Source organism: Denticeps clupeoides, chromosome 15 (genome assembly GCF_900700375.1).
Source record: "Denticeps clupeoides chromosome 15, fDenClu1.1, whole genome shotgun sequence".
Taxonomy (NCBI): domain Eukaryota; kingdom Metazoa; phylum Chordata; class Actinopteri; order Clupeiformes; family Denticipitidae; genus Denticeps; species Denticeps clupeoides.
In genome coordinates, this window is record NC_041721.1 from 16,543,892 (window position 1) to 16,571,236 (window position 27,345).

Consider the following 27,345-nt stretch of genomic DNA (forward strand, 5'->3'; position numbering starts at 1 on the left):
CAACCAAATCTCATAAGCAATTCCCACAAATCATTATCCGGCCCCCTCCCTGCTTTGCAGCAGTGAGAATTATTTAGATCGCATTAGTTTATTCAGATTTGCCCTTTTGTTTCACTGACAGCGAGGCCACGGCACTCTGCCCCGTGGTCAGGGGGAAAATAATAATAATAAAGGCCCGCTGCTTGTTTCACCATTATTTTGCAATTATTATTTTTTTTTGCTCCCCAGCCTCTCCCGAAGACAGGCAGGCCCCCGCGCGGCCCGTTCTCCTGAGGAGGGAAGGTCGGGGACGGTGACCCTACAAACCCCGGGCCCCGCGCCGCTGCCAGCGGATTATTCACGGAGAGTCCCATTTTAATAGGCAGTGGGGACCCCGGGGGGGTGGGATACAAATATAAATACTCGCCTGTCTCTGCTGTCAGGTTACGGTAGGGAGGATGCTCGTTCGGAAAGAGTCCCTCTCCGAACATTCACCTCCACGGCTTTCCCTGGCAAAGAATGAGTTCTACACACTACCAGTCAAAAGTTGGCACGCACCTACTCTGTTATGGAGACGTTTTGAAGAATCCAACGCGAGGACCAGGTTTAGTGTTTGTTGTGTGAGGAGAAAGTAAAAAAATCGCCTCTTTTTACCGTCATGGCGACTTTGTTCACTATTGTCATCATCAAAAGGAAAGTGTTCAGCAAAAACCCTCAGAAACCGTCTTAAGGTGGTGGACAGAAGATGAGTGTGAGCTCCCTGATTTGGAGAGATGCAAATCTTCAGCGTTTTGCCGTGTTTGCTTTCTGTTTGGTTGTTTGTATGTTTATTACATAACCTAACTTATAATTTTTTATTTTTTTTTAACTAAATTCAACTTTTACAACTTGGCCTCTATGCGATGCAGTGTTTAGAGGCGCACACACACAGTGGGGAAGGCAGCGCTCACCTCAATTTGCCAATAATTACAGGCGGGGGGGTACAATTAGCCAGCTGGGTGTTATAAAACAAAGCAATTAATGCTATGGTAATAAGCTTGATTTCCAGCAATTCACAATCATTTGCTAATCATTTGTTAATTAGCCCAACATTTAGAATATCAAATTATGAGTGATTAATCTGACAGATTCTGGTATTTAACAAACTCTTTTGGTGTCTGAGTGTGTTAGCGAGAGCGGGGGAGTGAGGGGGCGCGGTGGGGGGAAAGGAGCGAAAGTGAGAGACGAGAGAGGCTTTCAACGCGCCATAATGAACGTTCCTCAAGGCGATTCTTTACAAGTTAGGGGGAAAAAATGTGAATTTGTGCCAAAGTACGTTAACACTGATCTCTGCTGCAGCCCCCTCGCCGCCAAGATGCAGGGCAGTTTCCATGCAACACGGATGCAATTTAAATACACTTCCTACCAGACCTCATCAGGGTCCAGAATAAACATGGAGGACGGCCTCACGGTGACAGTCTTGTATCCTGCAGGAGGCCGTGGGTTAAATAGGGGTTCGAGGCTTATGACGTGTCAGAAACGTGCCCCAGGAGACCTTCATTTATCAAACAAGTGAAACATAAACGAACATTCAGATACGGAATAGCATTGCAGACATTTTTATTTAGATATGAGTTAAACCCTCTTTATTTGCAATAGATGTCTAAGTGATATTAGAGTATATGAATATATATATTAATATATATGAAGTTGTGTTTATTATATACAGGCTAAGCAGTTTTGTTAATCAATGCAATGGTTGTAATAGTTATGCTGATAAATATATTCATTTATTTTGCATTATTGAAAAAAGATATTGTAGCTGTTCATGGTGAATTAGTTGAAGGTTGAGAACTATATGGGCATAAGTGACATTTTTGGAGTGACATTCAGTGACACTCAGCTCTTTCTATTAGCAAAATATGAAAAATTTTGGAGTTATTAAATTCATTCCTTGCATTGAATTTATACTGAACTCAATGAAGCAACTTGTAAGTGTTTTTTAAAGTACAGGAAAAAGTGTACATTTTATGTGTAAATATTGTTTCAAATATATACTGCTATCCATGTGTTTAAATAAATGTGCAAATGTGCAAACAACATTTGTGTGTTGATTTTATTTTCCTGTGATGCCCACATGGTTCTCACCCCTCATAATATTGAGATTTACTGTATAATATCTCTTTAAAAGCTCACGGTCTATAAACTGGAGACCTTTTATCATTTGACTATTGCTAAATCCAACCAACGTCCGACTGAAGCGGGACCCTGAAAGAACTAGCCTGCTGTGTGGAAGAGAAGCAGCCCTGCCAGGCCACACTAACCCCTGTGCAGGAGACCTGCAGCAAGCGCGGCCGAGGTTCGACCCGGCGGGGCGGCTGTTAGGGCCCAGGTGTGCTCCCCCCACAATTACAGCTCACCTCTGCAGCTGAAGCGGCGGCCGCCGCAGCCGAGGTCGCCATCTGAACCAGCGGGGAATTCGGGGAAAATCACAGGCCTGCGACAGCCCTCGTGGGCAGGGGAGGGAAGCTGTTATTCCGACTGGACACTTTTTACGGCCCCTGCGAAACCAGAAGCTGCGCAGATTCCTCCGGCAAGATCCCCCGTCTTCCCGGCGCTGGCCTGGCGGGAACGACCAGGATCCCCGGACTTTTTTACTTTTGTACTCAAGTGTCCGCACTCATTACACACACGACACATCCTCCATCACAACTCCAACCTTGACGTGGTACACTAGTGGCTGTGATTGCAACCATAATGAGATCAAAGACCTTGTCAGCTCTGGCTGTCGACTTGCCACTCCCCCTGTTGGTTACGATACGCGGGACACACCTGTTTCACACACACACATCGTGCATCCGTCCCTCATAAACGGGCAGAGGTCATAGATCACCTCCATTCCCCCACGGCCACGGTACAAGCTGGAAAATGGGGGGCTTCACGCGACGGGGCGAAGGCCAGGAGAGGCATCATTATCGGCGAGACTATTAGGCGACGGGAGAAACCCTGCGCGGCGAGGCGCTCATTTACAAGCTCCGGGGAGTGACATCACACGGCGGCGTCTCTCGCGAACAGAGCCGTCCCGTCCCAGAGCCATTGTTAGCACTGGGCTTGGTCGCTACGAGCTTCCCGTCGTTCCTCTGAGGAACATCTGGGCCGTATCAAGAGCTCGCCGTGTAGACTTTGATCAGCGCAGGTTCTCAAGTTCTATTTCAGGTGAAAAAAAAAACAAAAAAAAAAACAAGCACGGACAGAAAGGAAGAACAGAGAGACGAGAACAAAAAGAAGTCGATTCTCCCGTTTCTTCTTTTTCCCTGCGAGCTCACTCTCCAGAGTCTATTAGTGGTGAGTGGGTTTGGTGCAGTGGTCTCTCACTAATTACCTGGTGAAGGATGAGGAGGAAGGGCTCATTACTGCTCTCGCGGCCGGAGCATACTGTCTCTCTCTCGCCCCTAATGATGTTGGATACGGCAAGAAGGCGCTTTATCAAACGTCTGGGCCCATCCAGAGGTTAAGTCTGCTGTTGACTCTCCGTCTCCTTCTCTCTTCCCCGATCTCTCTATCACTCTTTTAGGCAGGCGAAGGGCTGCCTCGTAACTCACCCTGTTTTCACTCTCTTCATTAGCGCTTCTTACCTGAGACAATGAGGCTGAACTAACGGCTGCCAGAGAGTTTGGCGTCTACCGCTGCTCGTCGTACTCCTCTGGATGTGGTCCATGCCACCAAAAACACTGTTGGGATGATGTTTTATGGGACATTATGGCAGTTGGTTCTGCTGACTCTTGACATCCTGGGCTCAGTTCCTGAATCTATGGCGCTGTGGTTTTTGTCAACACAGAACTGAGTGATTTTAGAACTCACACCAGCACCAGCTTGTCAGGAAACATTTACAGCATTTATCAGACGCCCTTGTCCAGAGCAACTTACAATCAGTATTTACAGGGACAGTCCCCCCCGGAGCAACTTAGGGTTAAGTGTCCTGCTCAGGGACACAATGGTAGTAAGTGGGATTTGAACCTGGGTCTTCTGGTTCATAGATGAGTGTGTTACCCACTAGGCTACTACCACCCCAGGAAAGGACCAGCCAGATTGACAAAATGAGAATGATTTTGGGCAGCCGGCACAGATCGTGCACCAACGCCTAACATATCTTGTGCTATCAGTAGCAATGAAAAGAAACGAATGTGTTCATGTGTGGAAGTGAACCGTTACAGCTGACCGTTATTTTTCTGACTGAACTGTCACAAGTGGCTGTGGTCAACTTGCCGGGACACCCAGGCTGTCAGTAGAGGTGTGCCCACTTATGAGAGTAGGCTTCATGAACTACGTGGCTGATGGGGTGGACACATTTGTTTGTTTTCTCTTCCTAATGGAAGGACCAATGGATGGATCTCGGTCTCCTGTTGCATTTTGGACACCGGTGTTGTCAGGAACAAGGAAGTCGCAGCTGAAGTCCAATTTCAGTGCGGCTCTATTTCCGTTCTCTCCAACATTAGCCGTAATTAAGGCCGTTATTACAGGCCGACTTCTGGACATGTGTGAGCTCATTCTCCCAGATCTAATTAGCCTGCCCGAGACTGTTGAGAGTTGGACTGTGACAGTGACTCTGCACTGACCGTCTGGACAGATGCTCATGTGAGTATCTTGCGTTGGGGGGCTGGGGGTGGAATTTTCTCTAATTCTTCAGGACGCCTCGTTCCCACAGGGCTCTCAGTAAATGGGACGTGGTCGGCTGTGTAAAGTGAAATCACCATAATTACCACCACATGACACACCTGGATTTCTCTTTCAGGGAGGGTCTGAAAGTTCTCTTCTGTCTCTCCCGAGCTGACAAGACTGAGGGGTTTCTCATTCGGCCAGTGCGCAAAACCATTTAACCATTCCAGAGTGACGTGTCTCGAATAGACATTGAACAAATTATGTTTCTATACTTAAACCTGATCTCTTTCCACCCGTTCCTTCAGTGGCCCTGGGGGCACCATTCATTAGACGTGTCAGAAAAAACGCACTTACACCGAAATCTACACTTCCAACCGAGCTCATGCTTAATCTCAGAAAGCCCAAAACAAAACTGAAGACTTGGCCACACTGTCTATAGCACATTATGGATTTTCGTTACGTTGTGACAGAGAAAACAATATTGAAATGCCCCTCTTTTGCACTACATATCCTAACCTGTAGAGGGAGGTGTGGAGTAATTTAAACGTGTTTTGATGTGTTCTCCTCCTTGCTCCTTCACACCCAACTTATTGCATCATGAATATGAATGAACTGACTTCCCCCCAAAAAACGAGATTGTGCCATTTATCTGAAATGTATATAAAATGCATGTTATTGCACGAAATGTTTTTTTTCTTTCTTTTAGTGAAGTCATTGTCATTGTGAATCACTGCAGCACAGCACACGGTGACACAACGAAATGTGTCCTCTCCTTTTAACCATCACCCTTTGTGAGCAGTGGGCAGCCATGACAGGCGCCCGGGGAGCAGTGTGTTGGGACGGTGCTTTGCTCAGTGGGATTCGAACATCCTTATGATTATGGGGCCTGACCCGCTAGGCCACCACAGCCCCAAAACGTAACAGTTGGTGCTCTATTTGCAGACACTTGGAGACATTTCTGAAGAGACCCTTCTTTGTCCCACAATTGATTTGTGTACCGCTGAAAAGAAAAGAGCCCAAGAGTTCATGCTTTGTGTGCTGGATCTGGACGCCGTGAGTGTTAGCAGCGTAATCCAGCGGCATCATTGTGTCGCCCGCTGTTGTTCATTTGTCTAAGCTGTACCCCCCCAGGGGGAAGCTGATCACTGATGCTTCACCCAATCTCCCCAGCTTTAATAAACCAAGATGAATTGGACCGTGTCTGTCGGCCGTGTCATGGTGTGAACCGCTTAATGCACGGGGGGGTTTATAAATGGATCGGCCGGCTCTGGGTGACACACCGCAGCGATTATGGGGGGAGTGGGTGTGATAACCTCGACATTTTACTGCAGGGAAGTGGCAACGGACAACCATGAGCTATCTCCACAGGAAGATGATCCCTAATCAAAACTGTCTAGACAGCACTTAGCATGCAGGCCTCACACGCTAACCAAGTTGAACCATGTGCTTCCAATGAAGCCCTCACACGAGGATTATGGGATGCTTTATCCATCATCATCATCGTCACTGGAATTCTTAAAGGTTAATCAATTGATTTCATTTAACCTTTCTGTCAAAAATCTGATGCCAATCTCAAACGGTTCTTTCTGTAAGATAAGAAAAAGCATTAAAAGTGCATTCCAACTCTATATGTCTGAATGTTGTTGGTGGCGTGGGGTCTGAGGCCGGCCCCGCCGCCAGTGGAAGTGGCGAGACGTGTTTTGTTGGGTGGGCGCGTGGGAGAAATGTACACTATGGAATAAATTACAGCTGACATTTAGATCTTGATGAAAAGGCTGCGCCGGAGACAAACTCACTAAATGATGTTGAATGGTCGAGTGCTGGAGGCGTCGTGGGCTACTCCAACCCCATTTCCCAACTTCCACCTCCCCCCGTTTCCCAACAACCCCTGCAAACCCGCCCCTCAACAAAAAAAAATGCATCCAGCAGCAATTGCGTCTTTTTAATTGGTTTGGCCAAAAACACACACACACACACACACACACACAACTTTCATTCCTGCGTATTCTACCTCTACTGTGTTTTCACCTCTTCCTTGTTATTTGGATAATGTTGCACTTTATCGCTGCTCCTTTCTAATCATAGCAGAGGACGACCGCCACTCTCTTTCAAACAGGCCAGCTCTCATTTAGCCCTCGGTTACGTCCCCCCCTTTAATTCCACATAATGGATGATCCTGTTCACTGGCATACAGGGAAAGGTTTAATTAAATCATATTCCAATCGTAATCCGTGTTGTTAATTAAACTGGATAATTTATAAGCACAAAAGAGCGTATTTATTAGCCATTGCTGCTGCAGCGGCGGTGCTGCGGTGTAGACGTGAGCGGTGCACCCCCCCTCCCCTTTACTATTGATGCACTCGCATGATTGATAATGAGACAGTGACTGCTATACTATTTGTCTAATGGCTGTGCAATTAAAATCCCTTGTAAATGACCCATGCCTCATTTCATCCTAATCTATGGAATTTTGATTGAATTTGTCAGCGCTAATTGAAAAATACTGCTATTTAATGTCTGCATTGCAGTTGCGGATCAGCTCGGCTGTAATGAGGTGGTGTCCCCGTGACCCTGGAGGATGGGGGGGTGGGATGATGAGTGCCCTTGATTTGGAGCAGAGGGCGGGAAGGAGGGTTGGGGGGGGGGCAGAATTTTGCCCCCCACCGCTGTCCTGCCCCCTCGTGATTAGGGTTGATGGTAATCCACTGGGAGAACATGGAGTCCAGGTCCCTATCGTGTGATTTGTCCTGCACGGGCCTACTGGACGACTAATAATAGTGTCACACAATCCTCCTGTAATTAAATCAGATCAATCAAAAATACAGAATTAAAAAAAAAAAAGTGCTGCTCATACTCAGGTAGAATATGAAGGTGAAAGTTGCTGCGTTGACCAGGTCGGACCGTGGATTTATGAAGAGCAGATTGCTGCCGTGTGTGTGTGTGTGTGTGTGTGTGTATGTCCACAGTGGCTCCAGTGGGAGATGGATAGGAAGGGAATGATTCAGTGGGAGCCGAGTGGGGAGACGCTCTGACAGTACGCCGGGATGACGGACTGCAGGCTGGGGCTGACAGCAGCGGCCCTCCATCTCTGCGTGGTTACCCCAGATGTCCCTGCACCCTCAAAATGCTGGCCACACAGTCAACTTTGGGAAATGAATCTCACCTAAATCTTACAAAATTGCATCTGCATTTTCAGATACGGCAAAAACAGTAAATGTTTTTTGGTTTCTTGTATGTTAATGTCGTATGTCTCTGTAATTACGTTCTGCTCTTTTATGTCATATTCGCTGCCTGGCCCCCGACTCTGTCGCCATGTCTGCGCTCTGCAATGTTTCCTGCTATGATGGTGTTCCGTCTTGTACCTGGAACCGTAAGAATTAAAATTTCGATCAGCCATGTAATGTGGGCGAATGATGACAAAAAATAGTAAACAGTCCAATAAAGCACTTCAATACAATAAAAAAAACAGCAAATTAAAAAATTTAAATGCAATACAATAAAACACTGCAGCCATGTTCATATGACATATTTGAGGTGATTTATTTGAATAAAACATGGCTGTTGAAATACGTAATAAAACGACGATGAGAATAACAGAGTCCTCCTTGTTATTATTATTATCGCGATGAAGACGTCACTCGTCTGCGCTCGCGCGTGCCGCTGCTGCCGCGTCGGCCAATCAGCGCCCGCCGAGCGGCGGAGGGGCGGCCGGAGCCGGAATTTAAACCCGCGCCGAGCAGCCGCCGAGGCAGCAGGACCGAGCCGGGACCTACCGCCGCACGGGAAGGTGGGATTACTGGCGGGGACGGAGAGGAGGAATTGGTTTTATTTTATTTTATTTTATTTTATTTGTGTGTGTGTGCGGGGACGGAGCGGGACTGAACCCGCGCCACCGCCGTGCGTAATTACGCGTCGGTGAGCTCGTGCGCGCCGGACAGGTGACCCGGGTCGGGGGGGGGGACTTTATTTCTGCCACCGCGGACGTACCGGGGTCTTTATGAGTGCAGCCTTCAGCCCGCCGTTCATGATGATGCAGCGCCCCGCCGGAAGCACCACGGCCTTCAGCATCGACTCCCTGATCGGGGGGCCGCCGCCGCCCAGCGCGGGCCACTTCGTCTACACCGGGTACCCCATGTTCATGCCGTACCGGTCGGTGGTGCTCCCGCCACCACCGCCGCCGCCGCCCGCGCACCCGCACCACCCCATCCCCTTCTGCCCCGGCCTGGCGCAGGGCATGGCGCTCACCTCCACCCTCATGGCCACGCTGCCCGGCGGCTTCTCCTCCGCGTCGCCGCAGCACCACGACGCGGCCCGGAAGTTCGGCGCCTTCGACAAGAGCCCGGAGCTCCGCGGGGACGCGGACGACGCCAAGGGCCTGCTGGGCAAGGAGGCGGCCGCCCTGCCGGCCTTCCACGAGCCGGACACAGGTCAGAGTTCAGAGTTCACGCCCTTCACGTTAATACAAAAAGCAGCAGCGGCGGCGGGGAAAAGGAAGGCAAAATTCGGCGTTTTATTCTGGGAAACACTTGAACTGTTTTAGTAAGTTGTTGTTAGCGTGAACGTGTTAGATTGTAGATTTAATGTGAATAAGAGTCGTGACCTGTAACGAACACCATTTTGTTGGGCGCTTGATTTTTTACTGACTAGCGAAGCAAATTTAAAAATCGAAAATGAACAAACACGCAAAAAAAACAAAAATTAATGTGCAGAATGTCTCCCAGCATGCACCGCGCCTCCACAAACCCCGCCCCCTCGGAGCGGGTTTATTTTCTGGATGATTAAACGTGCGTTTCGCCCGCAGCCCGGGGTCACGGGAAGGAGGAGTCCCGGGAGGACGAGAGCTCCAGGAGGGACGAGAGCTTCTCCATGGACAGCGACCTGGACTACAGCTCCGACGACAACGTGAGCGGGACCGCGCTGGGCCACAAGGACGACGGCGGCGACGCCGGCGGGCTGGACGAGGCCGCGCACGGCCCGAACGGCGGCGGCGGTGGCGGCGGCGGCACCACGTCCACCGGCAAGAACCGGCGGCGCAGAACGGCCTTCACCAGCGAGCAGCTGCTGGAGCTGGAGAAGGAGTTCCACTGTAAAAAGTACCTGTCCCTCACCGAGAGGTCGCAGATCGCGCATGCGCTCAAGCTGAGCGAGGTGCAGGTCAAGATCTGGTTCCAGAACCGGCGGGCCAAGTGGAAACGGGTGAAGGCGGGGAACGTCAACTCCAAAACCGGGGAGCCCTCCAGGAACCCCAAGATCGTGGTGCCCATCCCGGTGCACGTCAGTCGCTTCGCGATCAGGAGTCAGCACCAGCAGCTGGAGCAGGCGAGGCCGTGACCCCTGACCCCGAACTTTTTATAGAATAAAAGCAAACTGTGAAGCAAACGAAGAGGAAAAAAAGGACCAAAAAACATTCCCAACAAGGAAGACATTTGAAAAAAAAGTCTGCGAATCGAAGAAAGCAGCTTTAACTCAAACGAGCACTTTCCCAGACTGCTGTTTCGTTCGTGGCAGAATTCCCGTTCCGAGCTGTTGTTATTCCCGGTGCGCGGCGGTGACGTCATCGGCGCGATTTTACTCGTTTAGTTCGAAACAGTTCTAATGTTCTTATTTTTTAAACGTCACGGAGCACGCTGCTAATTTATTTAATATTGTTGCAAAAAAAGTTTCTAATGATGAACGAGTGGTGTGTGGATTAAAGCGGGGAACTGAACCGTCTGGTCTCTGCTTTTCTCTTTTCTTCAGATCCGCGCCTGGACATTTTACTGATAAAACGGAGAGAATAAAATAAGTTCATCATCGTCGTCGTCCAACTGGCCCCGCCCTGTTCTGACCTGCGAATTTAATTCTTATTCAAATTCCCAAACTCGGACGCTGCGATGCACTTTAGTAAAAAAACGGCCGGTTTAAATATATCTGGCATTTACAGTTGCTGATCACTGATTTTATAAAATGTAGAACTTAATAGTGATGTTAAAATCTAAAAAATAAACCTATACTCGACTAACGGGCTAATAATAATCAAGTTAATGGGTACGCGTGATCTACATATGATTCTTTTTATTTATTTATTTATTTCTAATTTCTAGTACTGGGTTTGGTGCGGCGTTGGCATCTCCACCTTCATCATCGCTCCTTCATCATCAGTCCTCTCACTTCAACCACTTTTAATTCTTCATTTTACCCGCTGTGACAAAAACACGCAACGCCGAGTATAATTTTTATTTATCGATGTATTTATTGTATTCATCATTAAACGGAAATCCAGAGGACGCGTCCGGCCAGAGGGCGCGCGCACACACGCACACGCACGCAGGCGCGTACAGCTGCGCCACGTCCCACCAAATAAGCTGCGAGAGAGAGAGAGAGAGAGAGATGGGGGTTCTAATGAATTTTCTTGGCAAATTGTAATCAGGCCGCCGCGTCTCGGGCGGCTGATAAACGAGCTCCGTGGGGACCGGTGCGCGCGTCACGGGAACGCGCGGTGACCCGGCCGGGCGCGCGTTCACGCGTTCACGCGTTCACGCGTTCACGCGTCCTGCCGCTGGACACGAGCGCGAATAAAAATAAAAACAACAACAACAGAAACGCAGATTTTTTTTTTTTTACATCCAAACGCCGCTGGTTTGGTTGAGCGCGGCTCATTTTTCATCGAGACACGTTTCGTTTCATTTAATTTTTCTCACCAAGAAATTATTCTAAAATTTGCAGGTGCGACACAACGATCAGAAGGTCAAATGCAAAATTAAATTTCCCTGATTATAGCAAAACGAGACACCGATACTAAACAGAATATATTTCATAACCAGATTATTGCAATTCGTCTCTATTCTAATGTTTCATCAGTTTGGACATTTCGTGTAAAATTAATGTACTTCATTTATGTTCCTGACTGATTCATGAATTGAGATCGTCCTGAAATATCTGGTTTCACAAGGATCTGTTTAAAATATAGATATTTTACCAATATTAATATAACATTTGGAAAATTGTACTTTTATTTAAAAAAAAGTTGTGAAATGCTTTGTGTGCTTCAGACTGCGCGCCGTTTTTATATGAACGATGACGGATGTGTGAGAGAGAAGCTCGGCAGATACCACCTCTCTCCTCTCTCCTCTCTCCTCCCTCCTCCCCGCGGGATCGCAGGATGATCGGGCAGCTCACGCCTCATTTGGAGGCTCCTCTAGCGGACATAATGCCATTTATCTCCGAGACCGAGGCAGGGAGGGAGGGAGGAGATGCTGGAGATGCCTGGGACAGTCAGTGAGGAAGGGAGATGGGAGTGTCACCTACATCTTGAGTTGTGACACAGAAGGGTGACATGAGGGGAAAAAAGCAAGAAAAAAAAAACCGTCAGCTGATGTGTGAAGTATTAAATTGCTCAGTAAACTCCTGAAAACAGTCATCAAAGACATTTCTTATCTGAAGAGGGTAAAAAAAAAAATACAACAACGCGAAACAAATAACTAAACAAGTTTATAAAACGTATTCTTGCTGACATCAATATTATGACATCTCCTGACATCAATATTAAATTAACATTAATATGATCTTGCAGTGGCTAGAAATGGCAAAGAGTGCTGTGGCCATTCTGCTTCTGCTTCAGGTCTGGAATTTTTTTCCCCTTATGACATCACAAGGGGAATTTTTCTTATTCTGGAATGGCGACACACTTTTCCCACATTACTGCAACAAACTTTGGGATTGTTTGATGTCATTTCCTCGAATGCCCGCTCAACTTCTATAGGTCGCTCACCTCCTTGTCCCGCCTCTTTCCTCATTAGCATTTAAAGCTACAGACACCGAAAAGGTGCATCCTGGGAAATCTCATTGTGGGACTGGATCCAAGTGGCTGCACCAAGGCTGAATTTCGGAAAGATACGTCAGATACAGTATGAGGGGACCAATAAGGCCGATATAAAAGCAAAAAAAAAAAACATAACAGTCAGTAATACGGTGTTATGAAGTTGTCTTTCTTTTCTGGTACGGTGAGGTCAACCTCGCTGCTGCTCCTCCTTACTTTAGTGGAGGGCCGGGTACCATCTTTCCATTTGATGTTGTGATGGTGGCGGAGACCTCACGTTGAGTGTAGATCTGTGATCTATCATATAAACATTTTTATATTTATCAGCCAATCAGTGAAGTTTGCATCCTTTTGGATGGGGGACATCTTCGTCCAGGACAGAAATCTTGGGTCGTTTTTGTGCTGATTTTGCAGTGACCTCCTGACACTGGGGAGACAAGTGGACCCGAAGCCGCGGTCTTTGTCACTTGCCATTCCGTCGACTGTCACCCAACAGAACAGGTAACGTTCCAGCAGCAACGTGGTGCACAAAAAGCACCCGATTCAGTCCAGTTTTGTAAGTTCTTTCTACAGGCAACAATCCGAAAGACGCCTGTCAGTGTCACTATTTACCGAGAGCTAGACACACTAACACAATAACACACACACACACACACACACACACACAGTTTCAGCTACTGCTCCATTCTTCACAACGGACTGCTCTTTTCTTCTCACTTCCCCATCTAATCTCTTTAATTGCATCTGCTGTCCGCGCCTGCCCCGGACCCCCTTTGTTCCCCAGGGAGGGCTGCTTTGTGTGGGCAGGGTTCTGACGGCGACCCCCCCACCACCGCGGCTCCCTTCCTGACGCAGAGAGGCAGGACAGGGGGATTATCAGGGCATTATCCCGTTAGGGGCGGCGAGGAGGCCGACGCCTTCATCTGCCCACAGCGGCTCGGCAGGAGACGGGGTCCGGGCCCTTCTGCACCTCAACACGCGTTCAGAACCTTCTCCCTGGGGAAAAATGAAATATTCAAAGAAAAGGATAAAATCCAAATCTACCTTAATAAAATGCATGCGATTGTCTCTCCGGGGTGTTTATGAGCAATTTATTTGACCCCAGTTCATTGCCGTAAAAAGTGTGACTGACATTGAAGCGTAATGTAGCACCACACACTTTTAAAAACCAAAAAAACACGCTTCCGACACAACTTGTGGCCAAATAATGATTTTTTTTATTATTATTAATTATTAAGTCGTGCTCATGACACCTGACCAAAAGAACTGCAGACAGAAGCCCAGAGAATGGACCATTTTTTTTTTCTTTTCTTTATTGAAAGGAGACACATTACAGTATAAGACTCTGTATTAGGTATATTTTTTTCAACACAGTACTGTACAGCTGACACAAACTCAATAACAATAATAATAATTAGAAATACAACAATAATAAATGCCAATGATGGTGGTAATGTGGATGGATTAGAGGGGGAAAAAAAAGGCCATGACAGAGACCCTCACCATTCTGAACGCGTGATCATAAATAATGTTGTTGGGTCCCCGGTCAGTCAGACGAACGCTGTGGATGCTGAACCCACAAAATAAAAAAAGAAAAGAAAAATTGAGGTAACAAAAAAACGAAATAAAACAACCAATGGCAAGTGACTTCAATTTTTACATCTATGTACACGTGAGAGAAGTGGTGCAAGGGAAGCAGGATATGAAAGCTGGTCTCTCTCTCTCTCTCTCTCACACACACACACACACACACACACACACACACACACACACACACACACACAATATGACACTACAGGGGTCAGCAAGTCTCGTCTCGTCTCCTTACAGTGCATCTCAGCTGCTGGAACTCTGGACTCATGCAAGCCCGGGCAGATACACCTGCTTCCATACGGTGGAGCAGAAACTAGGGAATTCTACTAAAGGCCGGCAGAGACGTCGTTTTAAACCCCTTCAAAAATATCCATGACGGCAAAGTGAATTTCGCAAAAGAGAGAGGAAAAAAAATCAAAAACATCCTTTCATTCAACTCGTTTTTTTTTTTGTCTTCACAGAATCTAAAGAGACGTGTGGATGAGCGGGTTTCTGCGTGCGTAGTGCATTTCGTCATAAATAATGGCCTTGAATCCGTGCACAAGTTAGCTTGATTAAATCTGGGATTTGCATTCTGCATTCACATTTTAAAAGTCTTCCACCAGCACCGCTGTCTGAGCCCCCGGAGCGCCTTCACGTCACCCACTGGCTACCGCTTTCCACGCGTCTACCTCGACGGAACGGGAGCGCGGCTGCGGAATGATTGAGGATGAGGAGGGAAGGGCGTGAACGTATGAGCGTCACCGTATAGACATGATGTCAGAAAGGGTCTGAAAGGTGACGAGACCCTTCCTCTGAGGTGCATCAGTACCGTGACGTATTATTACTGGAGTAGTTAACCTGGTTTTATCAGTCTTTATATTGCTTCAATATAAGGCTCACCTCTCTCTCTCTCTCTCTCTCTGACAAACACAAGAATCCGATACGTAAATGTGAGTGTGCGTGTGTGGGTAGGTGGCTAGGGGGGGCGAGGAGTGTGTTGATATGGGGTTGTGTGTCAACGACACAGGTCGGGGATGAAGATTTGGAGGAAGAACACCCTGAAGCGCTACGAAAACACGGTGCGCCCAAAAAGTCCAGAAGAAATGAGAGAGAGGAGTACAAAAAAAAAAGATAAATTACATGGACATCAGAGAGAAAGTCTGAAAAAAGGGAAGGAAGAAGTAGCTGAAAAGATATGTACAGAGAGCCCAGACCCACAGAAGCCCTTCGTATCGACCGCTGGGAGCAGGAGAATCCTGAGTCCAACCCAGAGTCCAGCGTTCACGGACAGAACACGGCTTCCGTCTTTACTTTATTTCTTCGAATGTGTTGAATTTAATGGCGAGAGGAAGTCAATTCAGTGGCTAAATGACGAATGTGGCTAAAGTGCTAAAGTTGAGCGGCCCTGCCATCGCCTGCAGCTCGGGTATAATGCATCAGCCATAAAGCAGGCAGAAAAGCGCTGAGGGTGCACGGGCGCTGGGCGATGCGCTATTGATGAACCCATGCCGGGGAGATAATGCTACAATTCCCTGCAGCCGTGTTCGGGGAATAGTCCGACTCCCGGCCAATCAATTCCTGCTTTGACGCGGCGGGGCACCGGTCGATCGAAACTGGACACGAGCAATCCAGTCACGTGAAAAAGGAAATGAAATGCAAAGACTTGGTCAATGGGATGGGAAGAGCTGCGTTTTGATTGGCTGTGGGTCCACATGGCTTATCGTTACTACAACTTGATTTATCCCTTTAAAAAAAAAATTATATATTGCATGTGGTGCAGAACTGTCTTCGCTCCACGAACCATTTAGCGGTTTGAGTCGGGGAACTCAAATCGGTCCAAAATTGACCCATTGGTCCAGCAATGCACATTTCGGTCACAACAAAGAATCTTTTTCCTCAATTAAAAAAAAAAAAAAAAAAAGGAAAATTCTACCCACTTTTCTCACACATTTTTTTTTGTTGATATTCGGAGGTTCTGTTTCACCTAAAATGTCTACATCAACATCATTTTTTCACATTACTTTAAAAAGGAAGAAAGGGAACAAAATGAGACAACAAGACACCAGAGGAGAAACGAAAGGTGGATGGAGGTAAAGAAAGACCATAATACAACCTTCAGCACAACCTCGTCTACATGCTACCAAGACCTTCTTCAAACGGTCCCAGCCGCTCCTGCTGGGCTCCCATTGGCTGGAAGGCATGTCACTTTCATCAAAAAACATAATACAAAGGGCCCTGGACATGTGGTCGGGCGTGGTCAGAATTAGGTGGGTGTTGCCTGCAATCACCTCAAGACAGCCCACCTCCCCATTATCCTGTTCTTCGCCTCCCATCATGCATTGAGGCAGATGACTGGCAGGCTGTGGTTGCAGTGGCGCTGCGGTGGTTTCTTGCTGCGTTATGCTGGCCGCCATGCTAGTGTTCGTGTGAGGTGGGGGTAGGGGCGGAGTTTAGAGCACAGTAAATCCGTATGACTACATCTGGTACGGGGACAGTTTAGCGCGAGTTTAGTGCGAGCGAAGCTAGTCGCACGATGTCTGAGGTGCTGAGAACATCACTGTAGTGGTTCTGTAGTGGATGCAGCTTGAACTTGAACTAGTCTTTCTTCTCTGCTCCCTTCCTAACTCAATGTGTCTGTACACCGGAGAGGGTGAGTTGAAGTGTAATTGAAGGGTTGGCGGGGTGGGGGCGTGGTCAGATGAGCGCTGCGCTGCCCGTGCTGCTGCAGCTGTTGTTGCGGTTGTTGTTGCGGCGCGGGAGGTTGGGCGTGGCCATGAGTGGGTAGCGCTCGTCCGGGCAGCCGTACTGCAGCAAGACGTCTATGCACTCCTGACTGCTGGCCTGCCGGGCGTACGCCAGCGCCGTGTTGCCGTGGGCGTCCCGGGCCATCAGGTCCACCCCGTACTACAACGGGACAGAATCACAGACAGAGAAGGACATTGAAGGACAACAATTTTTTGTCAGAATATTAAACGCATCATATTCACTCAGCACATGCAATGCCAACGTCGAATCGAAACTGAAGATTAGACGGCAGCTCTATGTAAAATGTAGTGAGATGGGGGTGTTTGCATTTTCAGTAGCTCTTGGATTAGATGTCCACATGGCGGATTTTGTAGCAGAAGTGGTCAAGTGGTCAAATCATCCAGAATGAGGAAGCTGTCATTCATCTCTATGTCAAAATTCATCGTCTTGGTGACAAATACATGCCAATAAAAACGTTCCTTGGGGAACTTTCTTGCCTCCGTTTTGTAAATTCTTGAGACCTACTTAAAAGCGAAGTTTAAAGTGATTTAAAGTCACAACGAAATGTGTCCTCGGCATGTAACCACCACCTTGGTGAGAAGTGCGCAGCCTCAGTGGCACCTTGGCGGTTCAGGATTTGAACCTGCAACCTTCCTTACTTGCTAGGTCACCACTTGACGTTACTTTATCAGACACAGCCTGTCTCTCTCTCTCTCTCTCACCCATATGAGTAGCTGAGTGATGACCACGCTGCCCTTGCGACAGGCCAGGTGTAGCGCGGTGCGCCCGTCCCCTTCGCCGCAGTTCTCGTTGACCTCGTCTCTGGAGCCGTGGGCGAGCAGCAGCACCACCGAGCGCAGGTCCTCCTCCACCGTCGCCCGCAACAGCTGCTGACCCAGCGGCATGTCGGTGCACGGCAGACACGCCACAAACAGCTTCTGTTCGTACTTTGCACGGATCCAGCGCTCACGTTCCTCCCTGAGAAAACACACACAGACACAATGTTACGCGACAGTCAAGTGAACGAAACGGGTCCTCTGCTTTTAACCGTCACCCTTGGTGAGCAGTGGGCAGCCATGACAGGCGCCCGGGGAGCAGTGCGTGGGGACGGTGGCACCTCAGTGGCGCCTTGGCGGTTCGGGATTTGAACCTGCAACCTTTCGATTACGGGTCCTGCTAGGCCACCGCTGCCCCATGCTTGGTGTCAGGGTACTAACAGCCCCATGTTCGGCTCTCACATGAGAGACGAGCACCAGAGAGAGAAGCTTCAGAAAGGGAGAGGAAATGAAGAAAGACAGGCAGACATGTTAAGCGCCACCCTGAGAGGACGGGGGACAGGGGAGAGCGAGCGGGGGTCCGTTTACACCACTCCATCTAATCCTGTGATGTGATGGCGCTAATCTCCCATAATCCCTGCAGTGTAAACACACCCTTTCAGACCCAGCGGGATCAGTCGAGCCTCAGCTCCTGCTAGAGCAGGATGGGGCGGGGTGGCACTCTGGGGGATATTGAGCTGTCCCCCTAAAAAACAACAGGGGGGGTGGGGGTGGGGAGGTTGGCCGTGTCAGGCCGCCAGGAAGCAGAGGAACACCGCACCCCCCAGACCCCTCACAGTAACATGCTTCCTGTCCCATCACAAACAAGGGTGGGGGGGGGTCCTTAAAAAAGGGCGGTGCTCCATGGTCAAACAGGGCGCTGGGGATTACTACAAGAGACATGGGTATCCATAATAATCCATAAAACGTGGCCAATGATCAATGTGATCAGTCAAATTAGACGCAATTACATCATGGGTCATAATTATTACTCCTGTATATTCTTCATAAGAAATAGAAATTTATAGTTAGAATATATATTTTTTAGAATTTAAAGTTATAATATTAGTGTTTACAGCACCACGCAATCACAAACACATTATGAAATGTTCCTTTTTTTTTTTTTATATCATCATCAGCGGTCATTTTTGACTGGCCATCGTTTTTGACTCGTCTGAGAGCAATGGGTCATAATACTTCACTTTATTGTTAGTCTTACACATCACAAAGTTTACGATAAAAGTATATAAAATGCAAAAGACTAATCTAAAGTTCATTTGGGTATTTTTTTGTTTTTCATTAAATATCATAAAGGCCATAAATTTGAGAGGGTAAAAAGCGGCGTAATCGAAATACAGGCCCATCATGCCTCTAGCACTACTTCCTGTGTGTTATTGCTTAATTAGATGTATTTCTTTCTAATTGGTTAGAAACCGGAGGAGAGGGCACAGGAAAATAAAATGGAAAAATTTCCCTGCAGTTTGGGAAATGTAGTTTTGTCTGGTTGTTCAACGCAACAAAAACAGATGAATTCATATTTTATACATTTCATAAAGCAGCAGTAGACGCATTGAGAGGCACGCGCTGTAGAGCTGTTCACAGTCGAATGCGGCTCCGGGTCCCAGGAACTACGGCCGGCCCCTTATCACAGGAGGAGATGAGTTCAAAAAGGCGATCAATGGCCCCGGGGGGGATCGATGACTTCAGTGACATGCTTCTTAATCAAATCAGTCGCCAGCAAACACAATCTCAGAGACTTCCTGTTGGTAAGCAGAATTTCTGCATAAATGCAGTTTTTTTTTGTCCTAGTTGAATGTTTGGTGGCAAAAAGCTGCTAATAATAAAAAGTCCCCGGGGGAGAGTGTGAAATGAGGAGAGGATATGGGATCGTCCAGCTCTGAGGGGAACCCGTGGGTTCCTGTGGGAAACCCTGGAGAATCTTATTAGCTCCGTCTCCAGAGAACAGCGTGTGAGGGGAGGTGGGGGGGGGCGGGTCTAGCAGCACGGAATGTTCCGGGTCCTTCCTGTCCGGCCTGGGGAGAGAGAGTGAGCGAATGTGTGACCATGAGTGAGAAGGCTGGGCGGAGGTGCATGGCCCAGGGGTCGGGAACAAAGCGTCCCGGAGAGGAGGGGTCCATCTGGGCTTGGGGGAGGGCCGTGATGGGACCCCCCCCTTCCCCTGTCCTGCTGTCCACATCTCCAGAGGAAGTGCACAGCAGCAGCACCTCACTGCTCCCTGGTACGCATGCCTTCCCCCAGCGACGCCGTTGCTAGGGCCCGGACACCCCAGCAATCGCTCCCGGATGGTCACGGGACAGGACACACAGTTTCTCACACACACACACACACACACACACACACACACACACACACACACACACACACACACACACACACACACACACACACATATATATATATAAAAAATATGAAATGTGCTCAAAAAGTGTTTCATTTGATACTGACTTTATATCTAAAACAACTTTTTTTTTTTTTTTATGTGATTTGATCAGGCGCAGCACTGCTACAATGACATGGTGGCAGGTTACCATGCCAACCACAGTGGGCACAGTAAAGGAAGAAAATGACCTTCGTTCCCAATGTCTCGCTCTCTTACACACACACACACACACACACACACACACACACAGTTTTCCAAATGGAGACAGACCCTTTAAAAGGTAACTATGAAAAAATATGTAAACTGTTATAGGAGCGTAGAATTGAAAGCCCAATTATTCGATAGAGGTCACATGTGGTCATTTCAGACACAGCAATATCACATCGCCCGTACAGCTTCCTAATGACAGATAAACGATAGTAACAAACACTTTAAAGGGAAGGGGACAAACAAAGACGAGGTGTGGCGTTGGACAGAACATCTGGGACTCATTTGCGACGCAGTAATCTGTTGGAAATAAGAACCATTATTATCTCATCTGAGACGCCGACTTCATATCTGTGTAAACTAGTGAGGGTAATTGTACTAATTAGCCACTCAACAAGGCTCGTCTCCAATAGCTTGGACGTTTGTGTTTGTGTGCCTCTGGGGTCGAGTGTGTGTGTGTGTGTGTGTGTGTGTGTGTGTGTGTGTGTGTGTTGGCCAGTGAGCAGTACCTGTCTTTCTTACATCCTCCACGGCTCGCTGTTACACTGTGTTTAGCTCACTTATCACTTCCGATTAGGCAGCCATGTCACCAACGTAATTAAAGCACACACACACACACACACACACACACACACACACACACACACACACACACACACACACACAACCACCGACAGCAAAAGCTTTTACACGGAGACATGGCGGGAGGGAGGAGTGTAATAGCGTTAGGCAGGTTTCTCAGGCCGGTCTAATTAAACTCAACAGAACGACGCCAGAGAGGCTCCCGCACGTCCGAACGCAATAAGCCTCACGTGTGAAATGCCCCGACCGCCGTCGCTTGTCCACACACAAACACACACACACACTCGCATCCTCCATTAATGCACTCATGTGAGAGGAGAATAACATCCCAACGGGCTTTATTATAACCATAATCACATAATTACCAAGCAAAATACGGGAATCTCTGTTCTGAGAGAAGAACGCGCAAAAAGGAAGATTCCTAATCTGTTCGCCGCCGCCTTCTTATTATTATGATGGTAGCGGATGTTTTCCTTTACTTTTGCTTAATTAAAATCGGTTTTGAGTGACAGCTTCATTAGTTGTAGCTGTGACGTCGGCGACCCGGTGGAAGGCCGTCTGAACGTCCCATCACCGCTGGAAACGCCGGGGCGGAATGCAGAAGGCCGCGCAAGCACCTGTCAATCACAGTCTGAGAGAATAGCGCCAATTTCCTGTGTGTGTGTTGTGCGTTCTCCCTGGGCGAGCGCTTTGTCAGATGTGTTTATACACACACACACACACACACACACACACACACACACACACACACACACACACACACCAGGAGCTTCCTGTCCAACCCAGAAGCTGTGGCGTTATTTACCCAACACCAACAGTTGTCTGCCAGGCCGCCCAGCCATAACATCCACCCAGGTGCCACAACACACACACACACACACACACACACACACACACACACACACACACACACACACACAAATATCAAATTCAGAGACGTAGATGGACAGCAGTGGCCCCGGCGACCTGCAGGACCCGATGTTTACGCGAGAGACCCCATTTAAACATGGCAGCGGGTGAAAGCAGCTCGAACGTTACTCCTGCAGCACCGAGCCTGCTAGAACAGGTCAAAAGTTCCGAGTCTGGACAGGCGAACAGGGAATAACCAAAAGATGCGGACACGCCTGCTTGCGAGAAGTGCTTCAGAGTTGTGTCTACCAAGCGAGCATTACTGTAAGCTTTACTCACACATTATAATACAATTCTTTCATTTATCTATTCATCAATTTATTTATTCATTTCACGTACACAGTCATACACGGTATGATATGCAGTGAAATGCTATTATAACTTTGGTTGACATCAATATTACAAAAATATATAAAAACATAAATGATATCTAATGAGTAGAAAAATATTTGTAGTAAAGTGAAGATGTGCAAATGACCCCAATGCTAATCCGAGTGCTGTTGACCTCATGCAGGGGGTGTGTGGTTGTATAAATAGCATAAATATCAACCCAACCTACTGTGTAGTAGTCACAACAATATTTTTCTTACCAATTTTGCATTAAAACTGGACAAATTAAAGTTTTGAAGAAACTTCTACTTCATCTTTGTATTTGTGTGTTTGGTTTCTGCGTGAAAATGCAAATGTAATAAAAGGTAACGAAAGGTCAAATAAATAACTGTGCACCCGAGCCGGAAGGCAGCGACGCAGGGCCGGTCGCCGGTAAATGTCGTGGCGAGGTGCAGGCGGGGGCGAGAAGTGAGATGGATCGCGTGGCGCGGGAGTCATAAGCAAATCGTTAATTACTGCGCAGCCGGTGCCGGGAATCTGGTCCGGGTCGGCGTCGGCGCACCTTTCTTTTAAAGCTAATTATATCGCTAATTCGGCTCGTTAGCGAGCCTGCCGACTTGCAGGTAATGAGGTCTGACAGGCCAAATCTGTCAGCGCGACAGCTCCGATTCACCTGTGAGCCGGTCTCTCTCTCTCTCTCTCTCCCTCCCTCGCACGCTCGGAGAGGGGAGGCCATCCGTCAGAGCGGTATTTAAGGATAAAGGGTGGAGCAGGCGGTGAGTGATGCCATTGGAGAAGGTGAGAGAGAGAGAGAGAGAGAGAGAGAGAGAGAGAGAGAGAGAGAGAGATGACCACACAAAGGGAAGGATCGGTCTGCACGGTGTGGGTGGTTGAGGTGTTGAGTTGTAGCGGGGTGGTAGTAGCCTAGTGGGTAACACACTCGCCTATGAACCAGAAGACCCAGGTTCAAATCCCACTTACTACCATCGTGTCCCTGAGCAAGACACTTAACCCTGAGTGTCTCCAGGGGGGGACTGTCCCTGTAACTACTGACTGTAAGTAGCTCTGGATAAGGGCGTCTGGTAAATGCTGTAAATGTAAAATGTAAATGAGTTCGTGCCAGATTTCATAGCAACCGTGGTTTCTATGACGCTACGAGATGGTTTTATCGGTCGTCGCGTGCCGATCCCTGCAAACCGCCCGGACTGAGCAGGGAGCGGAACGCGAGAGACAGAAAGTGAATGAGTTTGTGAGGTGAGAGGACCTCGCTGGGACCTCTCTTCCTTCTCTTTTTTTAAATGCACTTCCATACGAGAGCGGGGAAATAAAAAGAAGTCATGAGAGTCTGAAATCAATTAGGGTCGGCTCGCGGTCGTTAGCTGCTCCTGGACAGGCAGAGGTAATTAAGCTTGGGATGGGAGATGGGCTGAGCTGAGCTGGAGGAAGATGGACTGGGGGAGACTGGGTTGTAGTGGTGCTTCAATATGAAACGCTGCCTAATTTCAATACATTACGGCCATTAGATTTGGGTCAATTTAGGCATTTTCAGGAATTTAGTTTTAAGGGTTCAAATTATTAGTCAGACTACGGGCAACACCTAAAGCACTCAAATGAAATCCCATGATTCCATTCCCTCTGACATCAGTAAAATACCTCAATCAACCTTCATCAATCATCAAAACTGTGGATTCTGAACGCAGTGCAAAATGTAGGAAGCAGTACAAACGAGGGAAAAAATTTATTTGTGAATGTTGCCATCAGTTCTTCCCTTTGCTCTTCTGATATAAAAACGGTTTCTTACACACACGCACATCAGTGATTATTTACTCTACCACGCTTACATACTGTACATCTCTGGCAGCACAGCACTGAGGTGAAAAGCTCGACATGAAAAATGACAAACACGACAAAGCAATTAGACGTCCCTTAACTGTACATGCATCAAGGCCGGGGTCATATATTGATAGACTATCATATTAAACATGCATGTTGAAGACATTTGAAAGTCATGAATATTGTGATGCAGCTTAAACATATATTTTCTTGCCAAACTGACACGTGTAATGCATTATTTTTGCATCAAGGTATGGATTTTCTGTCGGTGTAATTTATCAGTTCCTCACATACGTCACATGATCCATGATTATTAGTAAAACAAAGACGGACGTAATATTGCACGTTATGGTGCTTTTGTGTGATTTTAGTCTGTTTGGACTGTTTACCAGCGCACACTGAACTCATTCAGTCTGAATGCATTACTCTCATGCGACTATTTATTTATTCCTCTTTTTCTGCAGCGATTTGTGGAAGATGCCAATTACTGTTGTCCATGTACTACAGAGTTCTCCAGATCGGTTATTAATGTGGGTTTCACGATACGTGATATGCTCAATGGGCCAGAGAGAAAGAGGGAGAGTGTGTGCGCGCAAACACGCATATTATTTATTTCTTCATTATTAAATTGGGGAAAAACGTAGATGACTGACTGGATAATGCGATGACACGCCTTAACCCTGGGATGGTCCCCTTCATTTAGGGTTTTAGTGCACATTAACATACCTACGCAGAGACAGTCATCTGATTGGCTCTTGTCAGCCGGTTTAATGTCAATAGTAAATTGGGAGGCTTGTTAACCTAGTTGGGACGTGATTACGGGCGACGCTAGGCAGTCATGTAAAAAATAATGTCTATTAGGGCTAATTTAATCACCGAGGGCCCTTTACAGATGAATTAGGATGCAGCAGCCAGTTATTTGCAGGGTCTGCTATGGCCGGGCATGCGCTGTGGTTAACACAGAACACGACTGTGACAGAACCCTCTGGAAAAGGTCTGGGGTTGCTTGGATTTATGTATGTAAAAAAACACATACATAAGCAGATCTGAGGCATAATGTAGACTAATTTATACCGGGAGCTTTATATTATCAATATAAAATGTAGGAAATAGCTTAAATTACAACAAAAATGTAATTGAAAGTAAAAATATAATAGAGGACAAATGGAGGAAATGAATGGGGACAACCAAAGTAGACGTGGCGGGTCGTACGAAGTCATGCAATCCTACGAAATAAAAGGTCTGCTGAAGGTTTGGTCTATTTTCCAAGAAGATTTCATTCAGTTGAAATTGTGTATTGAGTCCGGGGGGAGGGCTGGTTCAATTGTTTCCTGAATACAAACTGAAATTGTCTATGGTAATAAACGGGGGGGACAGGGGCCACAGCAGGCTCCGGCCTGGTGGGGTAATGACACCGAATCATGGTCCCCAGGGCCCAATCCCAGCGCCACTCTGGGGAGGGCCACCTGCACCCGTGTCACATTAAAAGGCTGCTCTAATTTTACATGCTGCCCTTTCACATGCGAGGAGGGGGGGGGGGGGGGGGGGGGGGGGGTGTAATCTCCCACCACAAAGAGAGAGCATCTTTTATCATGGCTGGACATTCGTCACGACATACGCATGAGTGTGTGTGTGTGTGTGTGTGTGTCGCTCAGCCATCCAATTAAAACGCTTACACACAACAGGGCACCTTAGTGCACTGACACTGGCTCATTGGCGTATATGCAAAACCCAGAACTCAATTCACGTCATTAAAAGGGACACATAAACACACACACCAAATAAAGTTTTATCTGTGTGCAATCACAGATTGTACATTTGTGTGTAAAGACTTCTTTTCATATATCAAAAATACAGAAAACACTATATTAAATCGAGTCAGGGCTGAGTAGAGAGAGTATTGGTCAGTGCAACACACTCTCACCACAAGGCAGCATTAGCTGGACTGTCACTTTGGCACACTGAGGCCTGCTAATGTGGCCTGTCAAAGAGCATGATGCTGTGTGTGTGTGTGTGTGTGTGTGTGTGTGTGTGTGTGTGTGTTCGGGGGGCAGGGGCTGGCTGGCTGGCCACTGGTGTAGATGCCTGCCCTTCAGCTAATTAGAACAATGACACTAGGGGCAGTACCAGGGTGCCATCAGACTCTGTTCATGCCAAGGCCCTTGAGTGAACCCAAAACTGTGATTTCGACAACTCCACCACACTGGCATAAACATATAAACACACACACACAAAACACACTTCTGGCTTCCCATTCCCCTCCCAGAGGTGCCAATCCATACACATGGGCACTTCAAGGTTAATGTGAACGTTTAGGGCCTATTTGACGCGTTCATGGGCGTTTTGGGTGTCTGGGGTGGGGGTGGACGGGGAGAGGAGCGGATTTCCCTGCTGCAAATACACTGGCAGTCAGCCCAGGCTTTACACGGTGTTGGCTTTTAGATAGAGCTGGGCCATATGCCCTAAAAATACAGCAGTCCCCATAACAACAGGATGACTGCACTCAGAATTAGGTGCTTCTCAGCAAATGGGTTTCAGCGATTTGTGCAAAATGTCGAAATAATGGCTCAAAAAGTGAAAATAGTTTAATGAGCAATTATTACTTTCTAAATACTAAATTTTATTTTTTAAGTTTCTTGTTCCCAAGTTAAGCAGCTTTATATAATAATAAGGTTAGAACTGAACAGTGCAAACACAGTAATAAATAAAATATCTTCAAGGAAGGAAAAGTCACTAAATGAAACATTTAACCCAGCAGCTCACACAAATATTCAATATACAGAACCAAGACAGTCCAGAAGTCACTGAAACGGTAAGAAATCTGAATGGATAAAGACAAAAATGATGTCATGCAAAAAGAAAAAGAGAGAAAACTCATGAAGCTCATTCATCCGGGGTGAGAGAGAAAAAGAGCAGCGAGAGAGGAGCGCGAGCCTTGGAAAAAGGGTGACGACAGTGAAGACGCATGGCGCGTCATTTTTCCCGCCTCTTCGGCGTGATGATTCCTCCCCCAGGTCTGATGGGGGCTGGAGAAATGGAGGTGTTTAATACAGACTGTCTTCCCCACCTCCGTCAATCATCCTCCACCCCCAAACAAGCCCCCTGACAGAGGAGCAAGACTGGGCCAGACCTTGACAGGCGCGGGGGGTCAGTTTAATTGCTCCTGGCCATATTTAACATTACGATAATCAGGCCATTAATTACCCCCCAGATCATTAAATCAGCCACTTGCAAAATGAAATTTCGGCCTCTATTACTCACTTGAGAGGCCACGGGGGAGGGGTTTCATTTATCAGACACCAATCGTGCGCACACACACACACACACACAATGCTGGGGCCCCAGAATATTCTTCCTTTTCTCCCCCTTTATTTCGCTACAGAGAGGGTCACGTTACAACTACCAGTGACCGCCCATATACCTTTAAAAGCCATAACACTGCTTGCAATAATAAAAATTTAACAATCACTATTTAATATGTAGCGGTGCAGAGGGAAAAAAAAGATGAATTTAGATATACAGACGTTTACATA

The 27,345-nt window shown here is 47.4% G+C and overlaps 2 protein-coding genes across 9 annotated transcripts in view; one reads left to right on the plus strand and one right to left on the minus strand.

Moving 5' to 3' along the window:
- The first annotated feature begins 8,385 nt into the window (after positions 1-8,385).
- On the plus strand, positions 8,386-10,311 carry gbx2 (gastrulation brain homeobox 2). The gene is made up of 2 exons (XM_028954721.1): positions 8,386-9,044; positions 9,419-10,311. The coding sequence occupies exons 1-2, from the start codon at positions 8,615-8,617 to the stop codon at positions 9,946-9,948; spliced, it is 960 nt and encodes a 319-aa protein (XP_028810554.1). The 5' UTR covers positions 8,386-8,614; the 3' UTR covers positions 9,949-10,311.
- Positions 10,312-13,700: 3,389 nt separating this feature from the next.
- The window catches only part of agap1 (ArfGAP with GTPase domain, ankyrin repeat and PH domain 1), a 118,073-nt gene continuing 104,428 nt past the window's right edge, over positions 13,701-27,345 (minus strand). For all 8 annotated transcript variants that reach the window (XM_028954713.1, XM_028954712.1, XM_028954714.1 and 5 more), the window contains 2 exons: positions 17,458-17,713; positions 13,701-16,894 (listed from right to left, as the gene is read on the minus strand). In XM_028954713.1, the coding sequence (XP_028810546.1) occupies positions 16,685-16,894; positions 17,458-17,713 (466 nt within the window). In that variant the 3' untranslated portion in view covers positions 13,701-16,684. The remainder of the gene's footprint in view (positions 16,895-17,457; positions 17,714-27,345) is intronic.